Raw genomic sequence first — 22,235 nt, forward strand, 5'->3', positions numbered from 1 at the left:
TATCATCCATCCATCCATCCATCCATCCATCAATGTGTCCATCATCATCGATCGATCCATCCATCCATCCATCCATCCATTCATGTGTCCATCATCCATCCATCCATCCATCCATTCATGTGTCCATCATCCATCCATCCATCCATGTGTCCATCATCATCCATCCATCATCCATCCATTCGTGTGTCCATCCATCCATTCGTGTGTCCATCATCCATCCATCCATCCATCCATCCATCCATTCGTGTGTCTATCATCCATCCATCCATCCATCCATGTGTCCATCATCATCGATCCATCCATCCATCATCCATCCATTCGTGTGTCCATCCATCCATCCATTCATGTGTCCATCATCCATCCATCCATCCATCCATCCATCCATCCATCCATCCATGCATCCATCCATCCATCATGAAAGTATGTATTAAATGGGAGGGGTTTCATATTCAGTCCAAAATGGCAGAAGTCCTGTTGGGTTTAAGGTTCTGATGAGTAGGTTTTACAGAAGATGAAATAAAGTCTTTCAGCCACTTGTGTTTTTTTCCTGTTCTGATTATATTTGTACATTGAGTCAAAAATAGATCTGACAGATTAGATCTATTCAGACAAAAGAAACCTGAAGAAAATCTAAACTATTATTATTATTATTATTATTATTATTATTATTATTATTACAAATCTCAAAGGTGAACTTGTGGACAAATATTTGAATAATATAGAAATATAGAACTAAGAAAAACTAAAGAAAAGAGCAAAACTAAGATAAACTGACCTTGATTTTGCCCCCAAATAGACATTTAGTTTCTTTTTTCTTTTTTTTTGCCTTTTTCCTCACTTGGTAGTTTTCTCCATATATTTTTTCTTGTGGGTTTTTTGTTACATCATCATGTCTCCTGTGGCTTTAGTCTCATTGTAAACTTTTTTTTTTTTTTTTACATTGTTTTAGTTGTTTAAAGCATGTATTTACTTGATATGTTAGTTCAATAAACATACAAGTATCGTGTAAATACAAACAGATTAATAAAGTCACTAACGGTTAATTTTACATGAGTCAGAGTTAAAATGTGTCGATAACAGAAAGAAGAAGACGATGTTGAAGGAAGTGTGGGTTCGGTGACCTCGACCTGAACCGACCTCAGTGACCCCAACGCAGGGTTTCAGCTTTTTCAACCAGTGGGTGGTGACCTGAGAGTGGGTCACATACTGTCCATCCATCCATCCATCCATCCATCCATCCATCCATCTGTATGTCAATCCATCCATTTGTTCATCCATCCATCCATCCATCCATCTGTCAATCCATCCTGTCCTGAAGAGGAGGATTCTGGGACATACTGACCAGCCTCAGACGTTCACCTTAGACATTAGTTAGAATGAAAAGATGTGGATTTTTTTGTTTGTTTCTCATGTGATTAACGAAGTAATTTCAAAGAATCAGACCGAGCGTTGTTAATTTTTTTGATTGTATCTTGTAGTCGTGTCCATCGTTAACCAATCTTCACCTGTTGTCACGGTAACGAAGGCCCCTCCTTTCGATGCTCCTCATCTCACGGTTTAATCAGTCATTCTGTGACCTGGGGATCGAAGGTAATTTCCAATATTTACTCCGAGTCAATAGAAAGAGTAGCGGGATCTTCACCCCCCCACCCCACCCCCCCGACACACACACACACACACACACACACACAAACACACACTTTACATCCACATTTTATGTTTCCATGGCAACGGACCTTTACCTGTCAGTCATACAGCCACTGCAGATTTATTAGCAATGAATTTGTTTTTCTTTTTTTAACTGTCTTCTTTTTCTTTTTTCTTTTCTTCTACTTTCTTTTTCATTTCATTTCTGTCCTTTTGTTTTTTCTTTTGTTTTTTCTTCTATTTTCTTTTCTTTTTCTTTAAATTTTTGTTCTTTTCTTTTGTTTTTTCTTTTTTCTACTTTTACTTTTCTTTTAATTTGTGATCTTTTCTTTTGCTTTACTTTTGTTGTTACTTTTTCTTTTCTTTCTTTTTCTATGCCTGTGTATTTATAAATTATGCTGACCTGCTCTGTTCATCACATTACTTTTACATTTTGATCAACACTGTGTCATTACATGTTGTTTTAAGTTGCGATGTTCATGTTTCCACTGGATCACATTTCACTCTGTCATTTTCTACTTATTTGTATCTCATTTGACTAGTTCTGTTGCTGTTTTACATGGTTTTAATATGTTATTTGCAGTTTTTTGGTGATGATGTGAACTTCGAGATCAGCAGATGATTGACAGATGTCTTGTTGTATTTCACACACAGACAGTGCGTGTTTGTGTGTAAAAGAGGAAGTGTTGTGTGGATATAAAGTGACGCTTCAGCCTGTTTTCTGATCAGAGACTCGATCTCCGACCTTTGACCTTCTCTCTGAGCGGTGAGACCAACTTTAACTCTTGATTAATTTTACATTCAAATTTGAGAATTGATTTAATGATGTGTCTATGTTTATATTTACTGGCTTTAATAATTTTTTTTATATTTTAATCAATGACATCATATAAATACTGTTAAATGTGGATTTGAATTTAATTAATTCACTCCAGAAACACAAAATTCAACTCTTTACCTCATTATCTTTAATCTCTGCCTTTATTTTAATGTGTAATTCTTAAACTATTATTTCCCATAATTTATTTTATTTTATACTTAATTTTCTTTATTTCTTTCCTTATGCGCATGTTTTTGTTAAATATTTTATATCTATTGTGATCTGTCTGTTCAGTTTAAACTAAGTCATCCTCATCTTTTGTTTTTCTCATAGTGTTTCTTTGTTTTGTTTTGACTTTTTTTTTTTTTTTTTTTTTTAGTGTTGTTCATCAAACCATCGACCGTCATGTCTGTGGAAAAATCTTCAAGCTCCGGACGCTACAATGTGAGTAAAGATTTTTAACATTAATGTTGAATCTAATGGACATATTTGATCATTTGACCTATGTGAATGGGGTCAAATTTAGCACCGACGTTATTTTATCCACAGTTAAAGATTTCAGCCTCATTTCCAGTTTATATTTACTTTTTCCCCTCTTTTTTATGCCTTTGCGTTTATGAATCATGTGCAGTTTACTGTTATATTATTTTACTATTTCACACATATATTTAGTGTTGTGCTGCTACTGGAACATTCATTTCATGTGGGCTCTGCCCAAGGGATCAATAAACCTAAAAAATCTAATCTAATCTAATCTAATCTAATCTAATATAATATAATATAATATAATATAAAGTAATCTAATGTAATCTTAGTCTAAATCTGTACTAATCTAATCTAATCTAATCTTAATCTAAATTAAACTGAACTAAACTAAACTAATCTAAATCTAATCTAATCTTAATCTAATCTAATTTAATTGAATGAAATCTAATGTAATCTAATCTAGTTTAATCTAATCTAGTCTAGTCTAAATCTAATCTCATCAAATCTAATCTAATCTAAATTTAATCTAATTTTACTGAATAGAATCTAATCTAATCTACTCTAGTCTAGTCTAAATCTAATCTAATCTAATCTAATCTAATCTAATCTAATCTAATCTAATCTAATCTGAATCCAATCTTAATCTCAGTCTGATCTAATGTAATCTGAATCCACCTCCAGCCTCCGTTTATGAACCTTGTGGACGTGGATAAAGACTACGAAGACTTTGAGCCGTTCGAAGGAGCCGACGGCGTCGAAACCACGCCCAGAACTCACCCAGGACACGGTAAGACCCGTAAACCGGTCCCTGACCTGATGTGGTCTGATGTGGTCTGATGTCAGGCCGGTTGTGGCTCAAACCGTGGTGCGCTGTCCCCTTCAGGGCCTGTGTTTGTGAGAAAAGTGGACATGTGTCAGCACATTAACAAACCGTATCACCACACCACCGAATACGAAACCCACAACCTGGTGGTCCGACGAGGCCAGCGCTTCATCGTCCAGGTCCACTTCTCCCGCAGGCTGACGTCAGACGACGACTTCCAACTGGAGTTCCTTATCGGTGAGTTTCAGACCTTAATATAAGATATAACATAAGATAGACATAAGATAAGATAAGATAAGTTAAAATAAGTTAAAATAAGATAAAATAACATAAGATAAGATAACATAGCATAACATTACATCAGATAGATAAGATAAAACAACATAACATAACATGAGATTAGATAAAATAAGCTAATATGAGATGAAATGAGATGAGATAAGATTAGATTAGATAGAATAAGATAAGGTAAGACAGAAGACTTAACTGCTAAAGTTGACATTTACTGTTAATAATGAGCAGGTTTTTTTATTGAAAGAAGACAAAGTCAGATATGACAGACATCTGCAAAGAAGAAAAAATACAAACTGCTTTATGGTCGAAAGGTTCATGAATAATGTTGTAAAACTGTGTATTTAAAGCATCTTCACCCATTTCTAAGTAGTATTGTTCCCTAAGTTTTAACGAAAAATCCTTTTCCATCCACAAACAGAATCACCTAGTATGTCCTGGTTAAATAAAGCTTCAATGAATGAATAAATAAATAAATAATAAATAATAAATACACACATACATACATACATTTGTTTGCATCATCATCTGCTTTTCTTCCTGGCTCTGACTCTACACTTATTTCCCATAATTCCACATTCCACCCTCCTCCTCCTCAGGCAACAGCCCTGCACCTGACAAGGGCTCGCTGGTGGCGGTGACGTTCAACCAGCGCCGCGGCGGCTCCTGGAGGGGGGAGCTGTTGGAAGAGCGTGACTCGGTCCTGACGCTGGGCATCACACCAACGCCCGACGCCATTGTGGGGAAGTTTCGGACCTACGTGGCCATCGTCGGGGCCAGAGGAATGCAGAGAACCAAACGGGACCCGACCACGGACCTGTACCTGCTGTTCAATGCCTGGTGTCCCTGTATGTCTGCAGCCCAACACCGAGTCCTACTGGTTACCGTGACAACACAGTTTTACATTAAATACAGGGACGTCAAACTCCACATTCAGCCCAATATGATCTCAAGTTAAATAATAACATAATTACCCATAGATAATGACAACTCCAAACTTTACTATGTGTTTTAGAGTAAAGAAAATAAAATTACATTATGAAAAATATTACATCTATAAATTGTCCTTTAAATAAATGTGAATAACATGGACAACCTGAAATTTATTAAGAAAAATAAGTGAAATTTTAAGAATATTCTGCCTCAGTTTAACGTGTACATTAAAACTTATAGAACACAGTGGATCTACAAATACACAAAACATTTAATAACAGACAGAATATTGGTACAATCACACTTAATTCTATTAGGAAATTTCATGTTATTCATATTTGTTCATGTTGTTCATATTTGTTCATTTTATTCATATTTTTGTGAAAGGGTAGTTTGTAAATATACAGATTTTCAAAATCTAGAGTAATTTGACTTTTTTCACACAAAAAGTAATTTTTGGTGTTGTCATTATATATAGGATATCATTTTTCTTTTTAAATGTATTTTTTCTTATTATTATGCTGTTACTTTTTTATTTTTATCTATTTCTTTTTTAATTATTTATTTTTTGATCCACTTTTTTTTGATCTGATCCACTTTAGATCTTGTTGGCCTGTTTCCCATTATTAGTGTTATTTTTTCATGCTTTATTACATTTTTTTATGCTATTTATGTTATTTGTTTTATTTTTAATTATTATTATTTTTAATTTAAATAATTTTTTTCAATTGTGCTATTATTATTTTTGTTATTTGTTTTTTTATTTTTTGTGTTTTTTCATATTCAATTTTTTATGCTTTTTTTAACTTTATTATTTTATTTATTTTTTATTTTTTATTTATTTACATTATGCTATTATTATGCTGTGGTCTGGTCCACTTCACATCATATTGGTCTGTATGTGGCCCTTGAACTAAAACATTTAACATCCTCTGTTGTTCATATCTTTAGTATAATTTTTGCTAACTCATCCTATGCTCAGATTGGACCGTTCATTGGGCCAGTTTTGGCCCACAGGCCGTATGTTTGACACCAGTGTTTTAGTTGGTCAGACCTGGGGCCAACTCGGCGGCTCATAAGTGTTTGTTTTAGTTTCTGTCTTCATCACAGTTTGTGTGTTTGCAGATGACACCGTTTTTGTATCTGATGAAAATGAGCGGATGGAATACGTGCTCAACGAACACGGCATGATCATCACAGGCAGCATCAAACGTCCATCGTCTCGCAGGTGGGAGTACGGACAGGTACGCAGCGGCCACGCACCACGTTGTATGTGATGTGTATATTATGTGTGTGTGTGTGTGTGTGTGTGTGTGTGTGTGTGTGTGTGTGTGTACTGTTGTGTTTGATGTGTATTGTGTGTGTCCTCAGTTACAGTGTATACTGTTGTGTGTAATGTGTATATTGTGTGTGTGTGTGTTTGTACTGTTGTGTGTGATATGTATATTGTGTGTGTCCTATTACAGTGTGTGTACTGTTGTGTGAGATATGCATATTGTGTGTCCTCAGTTACAGTGTGTGTACTATTGTGTAATGTGTATATTGTGTGTGCGTGTGTGTGTACTGTGTGTGATGTGTATGGTGTGTGTCCTCAGTTACAGTGTGTGTATTGTTGTGTGTAATGTGTATATTCTGTGTGTGTGTGTGTGTACTGTTGTGTGTGATGTGTATTGTGTGTGTCCTCATTTACAATGTGTATACTGTTGTGTGTAATGTATACATTGTGTGTATGTGTATGTGTGTGTGTGTGTGTGTGTGTGTGTACTGTTGTGTGATGTGTATATTGTGTTTCTTCAGTTACGGTGTGTGTACTGTTGTGTGTGATGTGTATATTGTGTGTGTGTGTACTGTTGTGTGTGATGTGTATATTGTGTGTGTTGTGTGTGTGTGTGTGTGTGTGTGTACTGTTGTGTGTGATGTGTATATTGTGTGTGTTGTGTGTGTGTGTGTGTGTGTGTACTGTTGTGTGTGATGTGTATATTGTGTGTGTCCTCAGTTTGAGCGCGGTGTTTTGGACGCCTGTATTTCCATCCTCGATCGCTCTCGGATGCCGATCTTCAACCGAAGCAACATCATCAAAGTGGTTCGAAAGGCGTCGGCCATGGTGAGAACCGCATCTGTTCGATGAAATAAACCCCCACGGTGGTAATAAACCACAGATAAAAACGGACAACAGGAAACAGGAAACCAGAAACGGACATTTTCTGCAACAGTATGTTTTGACTCTACACCAGTGTTGTCAGTATGAACCACATGTTTCCATGGTAACCAGCAGACATGTGGAGTACAAGTCATTACTGCTCTTTTCCTTTGTCATCGTCCATGTTCATAATAACATGTGTCTGTAGTTTTAATGAATCTGAGGTCAATTATCTGTTAGTCCAGTACCCAGTCCAGTACCTGGTCCAGTGCCCAGTCCTGTATCCAGTCCTGTATCCGGTCCTGTATCCAGTCCTGTACCCCATCCAGTACCTGTTCCTGTACCTGGTCATGTATCTGGTCCAGTACCTGGTCCTGTACCCAGTCCAGTACCTGCTCCGTTATCTGGTTATGTATCTGGTCCAGTACCTGGTCCTGTATCTGGTCCTGTACCTGGTCCAGTACCTGCTCCATTAACTGGTCCTGTATCTGGTCCAGTACCCGGTCCATTACCCACTCCTGTACCCTATCCAGTACCTGTTCTTGTTCCTGATCCTGTACCCGGTCTTGTACCTGTTCTTGTTCCTGGTCCTGTATCTGGTCCAGTACCTGGTCCTGTGTAATGGTCCTTGTCTCCTCAGATCAACGCCCAGGACGATAACGGCGTTCTGGTCGGGAACTGGAGCGATAACTACAATCTGGGGACGCCGCCGGGCGCCTGGACGGGCAGCGTCCCCATCCTGCTGAAGTACGCCAACAGTGGCGTCCCCGTCAACTACGCACAGTGCTGGGTGTTCGCCGGAGTCCTCAACACCTGTAATACCGCCCACTTTGGAGGGGAGGGGTTTAGGTTTTTATCTCACACCCTTTTAAAACAAAACCCAACACCTGATTGTCTCAGCAAACGAGAATAAAGAATTAGAATAAATGAATGAAAAGAAATGTTTGAATGAAATGATCCAAAACGGAGGGTCTTTAAGGCAAATATTAGGGAAAAATGCAACAAAAAGAAAAACATGCAACAAAACGAAAGACAAAAAAGACACTACACAAAAAAATACAAAAAACATGCTACAAGATTAAAAAGTCTGTACAAAAAAGACACAAGACAAAAGACAAAAAAGATGCTATACAAAAAAAACCCAAAAAAAGATACAACAATACAATAAACATGCAAATAAAACATGCAAACATTAAAAAATCGGTGCAAAAAAGATGCAACACGACGAAAGACAAAAAAGATGCTACACTAAAACAAAGATGAAAAAGATGCAACAAAATGTAAAAAGCCGGAACAAAACAGACGCAACAAGACAAAAAAGTTGGAACAAAACAAGAGACACAACAAAATGAAAAAGACAAAAAAAAAGACACAACAAGATAGAAAAGACACAAAACAAAAAGACGCAAAGCAAAAAAGCTGTAACAAAACAAAAAAGATGCTATATGACGAAAGACAAAAAAGACGCTACACTAAATCAAAGGCGAAAAAGACGCAACAAATTGGAAAAGCCGGAACAAAACAAAACAGACGCAACAAGACAAAAGACAATAAAGATGCTACGCGAAAAGACACGATAAAGACAGAACAAAATAAAAAAGTAAAAAAAGACAACAAAATGAAAAAGACGGTACAAAGCAAGAGATGCAACAAAATGAAAAAGACAAAAACGATACAAAACAAAAAAGATGGGAACAGGAAAAACGACTTCTAACATATGTTTATACATTCAAACATTAGTTTTCTGGTGACGATGCAGATGTAACGTCATAACACTGTTTAAGTTTTCTGTTTTGTTTTGTTGTTGTTTTTTGGCTGCAGTCCTTCGGTGCCTCGGCATCCCGGCGAGAATCATCACCAACTTCTGCTCAGCCCACGACAACACAGGAAACCTGAAGACTGACCTGATCTTCAGCCCCGACGGGACCCCAGACCACCGCAACACCAGGGACTCCATCTGGTTGGTCACAAAACCTGTCACTCACAGCCGTTGCTAAGAAACAAGGAACAGTGGAGCACTGCTTGAACTGTTCATTAATAACAGGAAGAAACACAAGAAAACTGCAGTGGATCAATAGATATAATATAAACAATTATTTAATCTGTTTGTTTATCATTTAAATGGAACTTCATAATCAATAATAGTAAAAGGACGTTATTTTTCTGATTCTAACAACATCAAATCAATTTTATGTCTGACGGCATTATTTTAAGTTTCAACTTAAGTCCCCTTCCAAATGAAATTTTCTTACATTTAACCTTTCGTAAGTGATTTTTTTTCACCATTTATTGTAGTATTATCCTCTAGATTTAGCATTTTTCAGCTTAATTCATGTAGGTGTTCTTTAAAGTGAGTAAATTCAAATGTTATTATATCATAAACAGAGAAAACTGAAGAAAAAGTGACCTTTCCAGCAAAATGTATAATTGATAAAACTGTCCTTTTATGCTGTCAATTATGTTACATTAAAAAAGTTGCAGAATAATTTTTTACTGTGACTTCCATCTGAATTTATGAATGAATATGTATGTTGCATTTTTCAGGTATTTTCCTATATTTAATTCACTGATCATGTAGTTCAGCGGTGTCAAACTCATGTTAGTTCAGGGGTCACATGCAGCCTAATATGATATAAAGTGGGCGGGATCAGTACAATAATATAAATAATAGAATAAGAACTTATAAATATTGTCAACGCCAAAGTTCTTTCTGTTTTTGAGTGAAAGAAGATCAAATTCTGTAATGAAAATACTTACATCTATGAACTGTACTTGAACATAACATGAACATGAAATATGAACAACCTGTAAATTCTTTAAAAATAAATAAATAAGTGTAATTTTAACAACATTACGTGTAGTTTATCATTTTTATATCACAACTTACAGATCACAGTGGATCTACAAATACACAAAACATTTAGTAACAGACAGGCTAGTCCGTAAATATCAATATTTTTGTGTAATTTTACTTTTTAAAAACTAAAACAAAGAGAAAAACCTGTGGTTTTCATTATTTTTAGTTTATTTTGATAGTATTTTACTGGTCTGACCCACTTTAGATTGAATTGACCTAAAATGATTTTAACATCCCTGATTGTTAATATCTTCAGTGTAATTTTTGCATTTCACAAATTCATCCCACGGGCCGGACTGGACCCTATGGTGGTCCAGTTTAGCCCCTGGGCCACATGTTTGACACCTGTGACTTAGATGCTCATTAAAACTCAGAGTAAATTCAAAGGTTATTGTATAAAAAAAGAAAAAGCTGAAGAAAAAGTGACTTTTTCAGTAAAACCTCTCATCACCTGAACATAAACCCAGTGTGTCCATCCACTGTCATTGATCCAACTCCATGGGTTTTACTGGTGAATCAATGTTGTAGAAGATGACAGTGTTTCCATGGTAACTACAGAGCCTCTGAACGTCTAAATGGGTCATATCTGATGACCATGAAAAGATGAAGAACTGTATTTTACACCAATTGTGACATGGATTGATAGCATTAATTTGGTAAGAACCAAATTGTTTGGTTCTTACCAAGATTAACAAAAAAACAAACTTAGATTTATAAATGTTAGATCGTTTTTCTAGTTTTAAGAGTTAATTTCTTGTTGTAAGTGATCATGCATCTGTCGGCATGATTATTTCTAGATTTAACAATCTGAATTCAAGAAATCTTATCAAGTGAAATGATCTTGCTGCATGTACAGATGTTTCACTGGTTTTGAGTACCTTTTTCCTCAGGATGTAGTGTTTTTATCTTGTTTTTGGACACCCCTTTTTTGTAGTGTGGTGACCGCTAAAAACTGTGTCTGTGATGTTGTAGGAACTTCCACTGCTGGAATGAGGTGTTCATTCACCGTGACGACATCCCAAAGAAGTACAGTGGGTGGCAGGTGGTCGACGCTACGCCTCAGGAGACCAGCGATGGTAGGACTGTCCAACAACACCTCTGCAGGATTAGCAATCACTCAGTTTTCTCAAATGGTGTTCAGGCCTTTACTGCTGTCAGTTGTAGAAGGTACGTACCAGGCCTTGATTTGAAGGTTTGTAGTCGAGTCATGCCTTGTGACTTATGTCTAAAGGTTGTATTGACTTGACTGTTTCAGATTTAAACCCCTTAGTGTTTCAGTCCATAGAACCTACACATTTCTTGTGTTGAGAAAGTGTTGACCTCCTCCAGCACTTATCAACAGAAGGTTTGCCAAAGTATTCATGCACACACCTGCAGTGACCGAGAACAGATGGTACCTCCTATAGTTGTAGAAGGTACCAGGCCTTGATTTGAGGATTTGTCGTCGAATCACACCTTTATGTCCAATGGTTGTTGATTTGCTCATATTAAAATCCCTCTAATGTTTCAGTGCATAGAACTTGAACATTTCTGTTGTTGTGAAAGTGTTGAAGTCCTGATGACAGTTTTATGTTTGTTCCAACAACTGTCTTTCTAAAGTATTCGTATACACACCTGCAGCGACCAAAAACATGCGATAATACTTTGAAGACTTGTACATACACCTGCAATGACCACAAACGTGATAATACTTAAAAGATTCGTACCCACGCACAAGCAGCAACCGAGAACATGCGATGATACTTAGACTATTCATACACACACCTGTAGTGACCGAGAACAGGCAATAATATTTAGAAGATTCGTATACACACCTGCAGAAACCGAAAACAGGTGATAATAGAAAATTCGTACACACACCTGCAGCGATCGAGAACATGCGATAATACTTGGAGGATTCATACACATACTTGCAGTTGTTCTGGGAACTTCTATAAACCAAACTTTTTATTCAGTTCAGGTGTTGAACTTCATAATACTGCTTTCGTTGGAGGTTTTTTTTATTAAACAGTCTGTGTTTGTTTCTTTTTTTTCAGGTCTTTATCGCTGTGGGCCGGCCTCAGTTGCTGCCATCAAAGACGGACAGGTCATGCACCCGTTTGACTGTGGCTTCGTCTTTGCCGAGGTCAGTTTCATCATTATATCCCATTATAATCACAATATCTGTACCAAAAATATTCCGTTCAGCTGATTTTTGTCTTTTTGAGGGATGAATAAACCCTACTGGAAAAAAAGATGAAATGTTACCAAATTTTCTTGTAGCATGAAGCTTCAAAAAATTATAAAATTTCATCAAGTTGTGCTAATTACAAGCAGCAAAAACCAAATGTATTTAAGATTTAAGAGGTTTTAGAATTCTTGTACAACTACAGAGCATATAAAGTTGGTTGTAGAAGAAAGTTTTGAACGAAATAACACATACACTATATGGACAAAAGTATTGGGACACATCGTGGCTACAGCTGTAACATGTCCTGTTCATGATGATTTGAGATAAAAATATCAATATTTCCTTAAAGTTTAATGGTAGATTTTTCTTCCTCAGTCAGATGTGAAGAAAATAGAAGGTTAGTTGTGGAAGAAAATTTTTATTTACGATTAGAACACGAAAAATATTTAGAACATTTCAAATCATAGTCATAGAAAGAAAAACAAAAAATCAATGTTGTGAGAAATTTAGTAAAAACCATCTCTGAGGCCTTTTAGAAACAAAGATAACAAATTTAAACCAAACTAATCAACACAATGATATTTATCCCATAATATAAAACTATATTCTGACATTAGTCATTATTGTTTTGTATCCCAGACCCCTGTTAGAAAAGAAACACCTAAACTCAACATGTCCACATACTTTTGTTCATTTATGTAACTAACTGAGCATCATCTTTAACCTGCTTCGTTGATGCTCTCAGGTGAACAGTGACGTGGTGTTCCATAAGAGGGATAAGTACGGGACTCTGAAAGTAACCAGAGTGGATAAAACCTGGGTGGGACAGGCCATGTACACCAAAGCTGTGGGCGCTTTTGTTCCAGTGGAAGTCACAGGAAACTACAAATACCCTGAAGGTAAAACCCTCAGTCATGGAATCAGTCCTCAACTTTTCACTCTGCAGCTATTATTACCCTGAAGGGCAGGCAAGGGCTATTGTTTTTGGTTTGTTTCTTTGTTAACACTTTGGCGGCAAAACTATTGGTTGAATTCATACCAAATTGGGTTTATAGATTGCCAGTGACACAGAATAGATGTGATTCCATTTTGGGAATTTTCCATTTACTTATAATGGGTGAAATTTGTCTATGATAACATCAGCACATGCATAGACATGATGACATCAGCTGGATCGATGCCAAAATAAGTTACAATATGTGCGAGGGGCAGGGTTTGTTGTACCTGGAACCACTTGTTACTTTATGTTTTTCTTTTTACATCTTTTATTTCAATTGTAATTGGTTTTTTTGTTTTTTGTTTTTTTTTTTTTACTTACAAAATCACAACAATGACAAGAAACTACAAGTCAGCAGAAATAAAAGCCAAAACAAACAAAAATAAAGACAATAGCCATGAGGGAAAAACAAAAAAACTGTTACTAAATGTTCTGTGTATTTGTAGATCCACTGTGATCTGTAAGTTGTAATACACACGTGTAAATGATAAACGCAAGCATAATATTGTTAAAATTGCACTAAAGTAAAAAAAAAAAAAAAAACATAAAAAAATTAAATATGAAAAAATCAAAAACAAGAAAAAAAATAGCACAATTGAAAATAAAATAAAATAATGATTAAAAATCAAATAAATAACATAAATAATAGCTTAAAATTTTTAATAAAACATGAAAAAATAATAATAATAGCATACTAGAAAAAAATAATAAAAAAAAGAAAATACATAAAAATAAAATAATAAGTAACAGCATAATAATAAGAAAGAAACAAAATATTTTTTAAAACAAAAAAATGATCCTATATATAATGACAACACCAAAAATTTGTTTTCATGTGAAAAAAGCCAAATTACTCTAGATTATGAAAATTTGTACAATTACAAACTACCCTTTCGTGAAAAATATGAATAACATGAACAAATATGAACAGCGTGAAATGTCTTTAATTGAAGTCAGTGTAATTGGACCAATATTCTGTCTATTATTAAATGTTTTGTTTAATTGTAGATCCACTGTGATCTATAAGTTATAATGTACTTGTGTTAATGATAAACTGTGGCAAAATATTCTTAAAATTGCACTTATTTTTCTTCATAAATTTCAGCTTGTTCATGTTGTTCACATTTTTTAAAAGAATAGTTTGTAAATCTAAACATTTTAACAATGGAATTTTACTTTTTTTTGCTCTAAAATATAGAGAAAAGTTTGGAATTGATATTATTTATAGGTTATTCTGTTATTATTTTACTGGTCTGATCCATTTATGATCCCATTGGGCTGAATGTGGAACCTGAACTAAAATGACTTTGACATCCCTGGCGTAAACGCTGCACGTTGTGGTTTACTTCCCTGTTCTGTAAATGAGTCAAATCCATATGAGAACAGCTGAACGCGTCTCTGTCCAGGGAGTCCAATGAATGACAAGTCCATGGAGGAGGCGGAGAGCTATGGCCTAGCGAGGGATCACTCTGAGGTCTCCGACGCCCCCGTGTTCGTCTTCATCAACTGTGACCAGGTAATACACCTGTCCGCGCAGAATTATTAGGCAGCTTCTTTACTTCAGGTAAAATTTGTCAAAAAAGACATTTAACCCTTTTAAGACGATTGTGTCAACCGTCACGCAAATTAGCATAACTCCTGAAATCGAAACATCATCTTTGATCTGAGATTGGCTTCTTCCTATTGGTTGATAGCACATCAAGGTAGAGGTCTGCATTGGCCGAGAGGGAGGGGTGGAAGTGGGCGGGGCATAGAGCAGCAGAGTGCAGTTGGTGAGAGAAAGATGGAAGATTTTTGTTACTTTTACCTGCGTTTTAACGAGGTTTTAAGCTGAATTTTTATGCAAAATTCTTGCAAATCATTGTATATAATAGTGATTGTGCTGTTTTTGGAGCATTAACGTTTTGAACTGACCCAGAGAACTGAAGTGGTCCAATAACAGAATGAATGGTCAACCTCTTGTCTTCAGACCTTCGTGTCTCAGAACGTGGAACTGGACGTGGTCTTCAGGAACTCTGGAAGTGTCCCCAAGACCATCGACGCTCACCTGGATGTTAATTCCATCTTTTACACTGGAACTCCATACGAACACTGCAAAGACGAGAACTTCACCGTCACCGTCCCAGCCAATGACAGTAAGACACACGGAGAACGTTTACGGCCAAAAATACCGTTCATTCACACACGTTGTTTGTTTATGGACGACGTCCGTTAGCAGAGCTTTCATTTCAACAGGTTTAATTTGATTTATATTGATTTTTTTCACTATTCATTCTGTTTGTGTATTCATCAATCTGTTATTTGGTTTCATTTTTATACAAATGTTTGTACTCATTTTCATTGTGTCTGTATGTCTTTGTTGTGCATCTGTATTTCTCTTTGCTGTGTGTCTGTATTTGTGTTTGTTGTGTGTCTGTATTTGTCTCTGTTGTGTTTTTGTATTTGTGTTTGTTGTGTGTCAGTATTTGTCTTTGATGTGTGTCTGTATTTGTCTTTGTTGTGTGTCTGTATTTGTTGTTGTGTGTATTTGTCTTTGTTGTGTCTGTTTTTGTCTTTGTTGTGTGTCTGTAGTTGTCATCATTGTGTGCCTGTATTTGTCTTTGTTGTGCGTCTGTATTTGTCTTTTTTGTGTGTCTGTATTTGTCTTTGTCGTGCATCTGTATTTGTCTTTGTTGTGTGTCTGTATTTGTCTTTGTTGTGCGTCTGTTTTTGTCTTTATCGTGCATCTGTATTTGTCTTTGTTGTGCGTCTGTTTTTGTCTTTGTTGTGTGTCTGTTTTTGTCTTTGTTATGTGTCTGTTTTTGTCTTTGTTATGTGTCTGTATTTGTCTTTGTTGTGCGTCTGTTTTTGTCTTTGTTGTGTGTCTGTTTTTGTCTTTGTTATGTGTCTGTATTTGTCTTTTTCGTGCGTCTGTTTTTGTCTTTGTTGTGAGTCTGTTTTTGTCTTTGTTGTGTGTCTGTACTCATCTTTGTTGGTTTATTTTTGTTTATTCCTGTATTTAATCATCATCGAATTTTCCGTGTTTATTGTACAATTTAATTCCATTGGCTCGTTGGCTCCATAGCCCCGCCTCCTTTGTTTGCATGGGTTGAACACTGATCACCAGACCCGTGTTGCGTTGTGTGTCTGTTGTGTCGTGCAGCGATGACGATGAAGTTCACGGTGTCGGCTGATGAGTACCTTCCTCGTCTGGGCTCGGGGTCGTCGCTGCAGGTCATCGTTACCGGGGAGATCGAAGACCAGACCATTAGCAACGTCCAGACCATCAACCTGCAGATGCCCAAACTGAGCATGACGGTACCGCCCACTTTACACCGCTATGACATCACAACACCTTTATATGGGATTAGCACATCAGTCATGTTTGTGTTATTTGACTGTTGTTGACATGTTCATCATCATTTTCTACATCTATAATTAACAGTCAGATAATAGTCAGTTAATCCTAGTTTTATTTCATTCATTGTTTTGTTTGTTTATTTTGTTTCATTATTTTTGTCTTTTTTACTGTTTTCAATTGTGATTATTTAGATCTTTACTTGTCATTTTATTTACCTATTTTTAACTGTTGTCATTGTGTGTCTGTTGTGTGTCTTTGGTATTGTGTGTCTGTTGTGTGTCTTTGGTATTGTGTGTCTGTTGTGTATCTTTGGTGTTGTGTGTCTGTCTTGGTTGTGTGTCTGTTGTGTTGTGTGTCTGTGGTGTTGTGTGTCTGTTGTGTGTCTGTTTTGTGTCTGTTGTGTGTCTTTGGTGTTGTGTGTCTGTTATGTGTCTGTCTTGGTTGTGTGTCTGTTGTGTGTCTTTGGTGTTCTGTGTCTGTTGTGTGTCTGTGGTGTTGTGTGTCTGTTGTGTGTCTGTTGTGTGTCTGTGGTGTTGTGTGTCTGTCTTGGTTGTATGTCTGTTTTGTGTCTGTTGTGTGTCTGTTGTGTGTGTGTCCAGGTGAGCGGTAAACCCCAGGTGAACCAGGACATGGAGGTCACCGTGTCCTTCCAGAACCCGTTGAAGATCACTCTGGAAGGGGCGCGGCTCCTCGTGGAAGGAAACGGACTCCTGGAATGCAAGTTCCACCACTACAGGTAGAACCCACTGTCCATAGTCCAGTCCGGTCCGGTCTGGTCCAGTCCGGTCCTGGATCCGTGTCGTGTGTTTGGTTTAACTCTTGCTTGTTTCAGGACCATTGAACCTGACGGTCAGATCTCCGTCACTGAGTCGTTCAGTCCACGTCGTCCAGGACCTCGGACACTCGTGGCCGTCATGGTCTGCGACAACCTGGACGAGGTGATGTTTGCGAAGTTTGTCTGTTTTATCCATAAGATGCCACTTTTTCTGTGTTTATACCTTGAGGACCAGTTTGTGACATTTGTATTGTTTGTTTTTATCTAGAAGATTTGACTTTTTTGTGTATTTGTACTTTAAAGACCATGTTCTGACGTTTGCGATGTTTGTATTGTTTTACCTGTAAGAAGCAATTTTTTGTGCATTTTTTTCTTTAAGGCCGGGTCGTGACATTTGCGATGTTGGATTTTAGTCTGGAAGATGCACATTTTTTTGGTTTTTTTTACGTCGATGACCAGATTGTGATGTTTACGGTGGTTGTTTTTATCAGTTAAATGCGACATTTTTGTACATTTGTATCTTAACTACCAGGTTGTGACTTTTGCGATGTTTTTTACCTGTAAGATTAAACATTTTGAGTGTTTTTATCTTAAAGACAAGATCAAGATGTTTACAGTGTTTCTTTTTATCTTTAAAATGTGACTTTTTCATATGTTTTTATGTTAAAGATCGGATGTTGATGTTTGGTTTTATGTGTAAAATGCGACTTTTTGTATGTTTTATCTTAAAGACCAAGTTGTGACATTCACGATATACTGTATGTTTTTACCTGTAAGTTGCCACTTTTGGGTTTGTTTTTATCTCTTAGATGCGACTTTTTTGTGTATTTGTACTTTATAGACTGTGTTCTGATGTTTGCAATGTTTGAATTGTTTTACCTGTAAGATGTGAGGTTTTTTTTGCATTTTTATCTTTAAGACGGGGTCGTGACATTTATGATGTTGTTGTTTCATCTGTAAGATACAAATTTTTTGACTGTTTTCATCTTAAAGACCAGATTGTGATGTTTACAGTGTTTGTTTTTATCAGTAAGATGCAACTTTTTTACGTATTTTTATGTTAAAAATTGGATCTTGATGTTTGCGTTGTTGGTATTTTACCTGTAAGATGGGACTTTTTTGTTTGTTTTTATCTGTTAGATGCGATTTTTTTGTGTATTTGTATTTCATAGACCATGTTCTGACGTTTGCGATGTTTGTATTGTTTTGACTGTAAGATGCAAGATTTTGTGTGTTTTCATCTAAAAGACCGAGTGGTGACGTTTGCGATATTTGTTTATATCTTTTAGATGCTACTTTTTTGTGTAGTCACACTTTAAAGACTGTGTTCTGACATTTGTGATGTTTGTTTGTTTTTATCCGTTAGATGCAACTTTTTTGTACATTTGTATCTTAACAACCAGGTTGTGACGTTTGCGATGTTTTTATTGTTTTACCTGTAAGATGCAATATTTTGGGCGTTTTTATCTTAGAGATCTCTTAACTTGTGACAATTGCGCTATATATTTGTTTTTATGTGTAAGATGTGACTTTTTCATGTGTTTGCACGTTAAAATCCAAATTGCGACATTTACGGTGTTCGTTTTTATCTGTTAGATGCAAGTTTTTTGTGCGTTTTTACTTTAAAGTCCAGGTTGTGACATTTGCGATATCCAAGATGTGAGTTTTTTTCCCCTTTAAAGACGTTGTTCGCATTTACGTCGTGTCCGTTTGTAGAAGTCGATGTCAGACTCATGACTTATTGATTTATTTATTGGTTGATTTTGTTTCAGGTTCGAGGTTCTGTTGATGTCGACATCGAACCTGCAGAGGAGTGGTCAGCTCTGCTTCATCCTGGCAGTTCCTGATCCTGATCCTGATCCTGATCCTGATCCTGATCCTGATCCTGATCCTGATCCTGATCCTGATCCTGGTCCTGATCCTGGTCCTGGTCTTGGTACTGGTCCTGACGCCGTATCTTCTAAACAACATCAAACACTCCCTGATTTCTTTCTTTCTGTTTTAAAAATCACATAAATCTGATTTTTAATGATTGTTTTAAACAGTAACTCAGTTCAAACATGGCTGTGTGTCGAAAATAATTAACACGGATTCAGAAAATAGAAGAAATAATCATGTTGAACAACACTGGATTGATTTTAGATTCATCAAATAATCCTGAGAATAAAACATTTGTAGAAAATACAGATTAAGGGACAAAACAAAACAGGTCAAAATCATGTTCAAATCAGTTTCTGTTGATGTTTACATTACATTTAAACTTTAGGGGGAAAAAAACAACTTTAATTTAACTTTGGACAAATTTAAGCAGAAAGATCAGCATCTTCACAACAAATTTAGTGACATGAGTTAATATTGAATGTTAATCAATGATAAAAACCAATCAAGTAATCAGCTAATCAATCCATAAGCAGACAAAGCAGATATAAAGTGTTTTTAACCAGTAAAACCGTGATTGTTGTGATTGTTTTCTTTACTTTTTAATTAAAGCATCATCAAAACCAACGGCAATCTGTGTTTTCTGTTATTCTCACCTGCTATTAAATTGCCACTTTGTTCAACTTTATTTATTGGTTTACATGGACTTTATTTACAGTGTATGTTGTGGTTTTAGTTCTAATTTTCTCTACACAAATATCTATTTTAATTTATAAAACTGAAAATTTTATTTTTGCTGCAAGAAAAACAGAAACACACCCTGTCTACTCCATAAACCCTCCGTTATCCCGCCCATAGACGTTTGCATTTCATCAACTTGAGCCATAAACAAAAATAGTGAATACTCTATTTCTGTCATATGTTTTAACCCTTTAAATGCCATGTTTGTAATGTAAACAAACCATATTTTAATACAAAAAACACATTTTTTTTCTCTCCATATGATACTTAAAAATAGAATTATGTGTTTTTGTATTTTTTCATCCTGGCATATGTCAATAATTAACAATAACATTGGTTAATATGCATTATTATTTTTTGTATTAGGTCAAATGTTGTGCATTTTATACTCTGTAGAAGGGTGTTAGCGTAGGAACTGAGTATAGTTTATTTAGAATGTGCTGATTTTAGTGGAAAGGTCAGAATTTTTAAAAATCGTGCAAAAAGGAGTAACTTTTGAATTCAGATCTAAAGCAAATTGTGAAAAATAACAATGACCTTTAATAACATGAAGTGTAAAATGTGCGTAATATGCTCACCCAAACACCGGAAGGTTAAAACTGCTGCTAAAATTCAACATTTAAGAAGTGTATTGTTATGTGCGAAGGGAAAAACTTTGAAAAACACCGTCAAACTGATAAATAACAAACAATACTGAGTGGAAAACAAGGTAAACATCAAGAAAAACTAAGTCAACGATAAAAAAAAAAAATAAAAAAGATACGATATGTGTATGTGTGTACATGTGGTTATATGTATTATTATTATTATTATTATATTATGTTTTATATGTATTATTATTTATTTTTGTGAGTTATATCTTGATTAATGTCTTGGCACATGAACAAAAAACAAAAAAAGATAAATGAATAATTAAATACCAGGTGTGATCTGATGATGAATGTGACCTTTTGCATTAAAAACCTGCTTAATTATTGTCCTTTAAATCAGTGCAGTACACGGCATCGGCCAGCAAGGGTCAGTCTGCACCTCCTTTTATTTAAAGCCACAAACAGGTTCCACCCAGAACCAGAAACCAGCCTTTAAACTGTAAAAAAAAAAAAAAAAAACCCACACAATGTGATCTCAGTAAAAGAATAGAATAATAACATAAATAACAACAAGTCCAAATGTTTGTCTTTGTTTTTAGTGTGAAAAAAGTAAAATTACATGATGAAAATGTGAATAATGTGAACAACCACCAACCACCTGAAATTGATTCAGAAAAATAAGTGCAATTTTAACACTATTCTGCCTCAGTTTATCATTTACATATGTTCATTATAACGTACAGATCACAGTGGATCTACAAATACATAAAAACATTTAATAACAGACAGAATATTGGTACAATTTAACTAATTTATCTCAAAATATTTCAGGTTTTTCATATTAGTTCAGATTAGTTCAGATAAGGATAGTTTATAAATGTAAGTAAATATTTTCATCATGTAATTTGACTTCTTTCACATTTAAAAAAGTATAAAATCTAGTGCTGTCCTAATTTATGGGTTATTTTACTTCAGATCATGTTGGTTTGTCTGAGGAACCTCAACTAAAACCAGTTCGACACCACTGACGTTTCATTTAATTCCACTTTCATTTCAGTGGAGTCCAACATTTTGTCCATTTCTTTTACGTCGTTTCCATGTTGTTTGCGTCAGTCTCGCTTTTTTTTTTTGGCGTAGTTTTGTTTTGTTCGTGTCTTTTGTTGAGTCTTTCGTGTAGTTTCTGTCCCTGTGTGTTTTATATAGTTTGCATCCTCTGTTGCGTCTTCTGTGTTTCCGTATTTTATTGCATCTTTTATGTAGTTTCCATCTTTTTGCGTCTTTTGTTGCATCTTTTGTGTCGTTTTCACCTTGTTTGTGTGTTTTGTTGCATCTTTTGTGTAATCTTCATCTTGTTTGCATCTTTTGCATAGTTTCCCTCTTTCCGCATCATTTGTTGCATCTTTTGCGTAGTTTCTGTCTTGTTCGTATCTTTTGTCGTGTCTTTTGCCTAGTTTCTGTCTTTTTTCGTTTTCTGAGTAGTTTCCATCTTGTTTGTGTCTTTGCCTTGTTTCTATCTTTTTGTGTCTTTTGCAAAGTTTTTACTTTTTGTGTCTTTTGTTGCATCTTTTGTGCAGTGTGTCTTCTTGCGTCTTTTGTGTAGTGTATCTTCTTGTGTCTTTTGTGTAGTTTGTGGTGGGTCGGTTTCGGTCCGTGGGCCGAATAAAACACTTCGTTCGTCATGTGATAAACATGTTGTGACGAACATGCGACACCACGGGACATGCGAGCTGTGGACGACCCCTGACCC

At 35.7% G+C, this 22,235-nt stretch overlaps 1 protein-coding gene across 1 annotated transcript; it reads left to right on the forward strand.

The window, feature by feature from the left end:
* The first annotated feature begins 2,216 nt into the window (after nt 1–2,216).
* LOC115411538 (coagulation factor XIII A chain-like) lies at nt 2,217–19,527 on the forward strand. The gene is made up of 18 exons (XM_030123728.1): nt 2,217–2,413; nt 2,847–2,911; nt 3,635–3,740; nt 3,837–4,013; nt 4,667–4,915; nt 6,126–6,244; nt 6,997–7,104; nt 7,781–7,955; nt 8,962–9,100; nt 10,970–11,073; nt 12,034–12,122; nt 12,913–13,066; nt 14,571–14,680; nt 15,134–15,299; nt 16,307–16,461; nt 17,104–17,240; nt 17,337–17,442; nt 19,052–19,527. Exons 2-18 carry the CDS (start codon nt 2,873–2,875, stop codon nt 19,124–19,126), a joined length of 2,208 nt encoding a protein of 735 aa, XP_029979588.1. The 5' UTR covers nt 2,217–2,413; nt 2,847–2,872; the 3' UTR covers nt 19,127–19,527.
* The last annotated feature ends 2,708 nt before the right edge of the window (nt 19,528–22,235 follow it).

The sequence above is a fragment of the Sphaeramia orbicularis genome, chromosome 20 (assembly GCF_902148855.1).
Source record: "Sphaeramia orbicularis chromosome 20, fSphaOr1.1, whole genome shotgun sequence".
NCBI lineage: Eukaryota > Metazoa > Chordata > Actinopteri > Kurtiformes > Apogonidae > Sphaeramia > Sphaeramia orbicularis.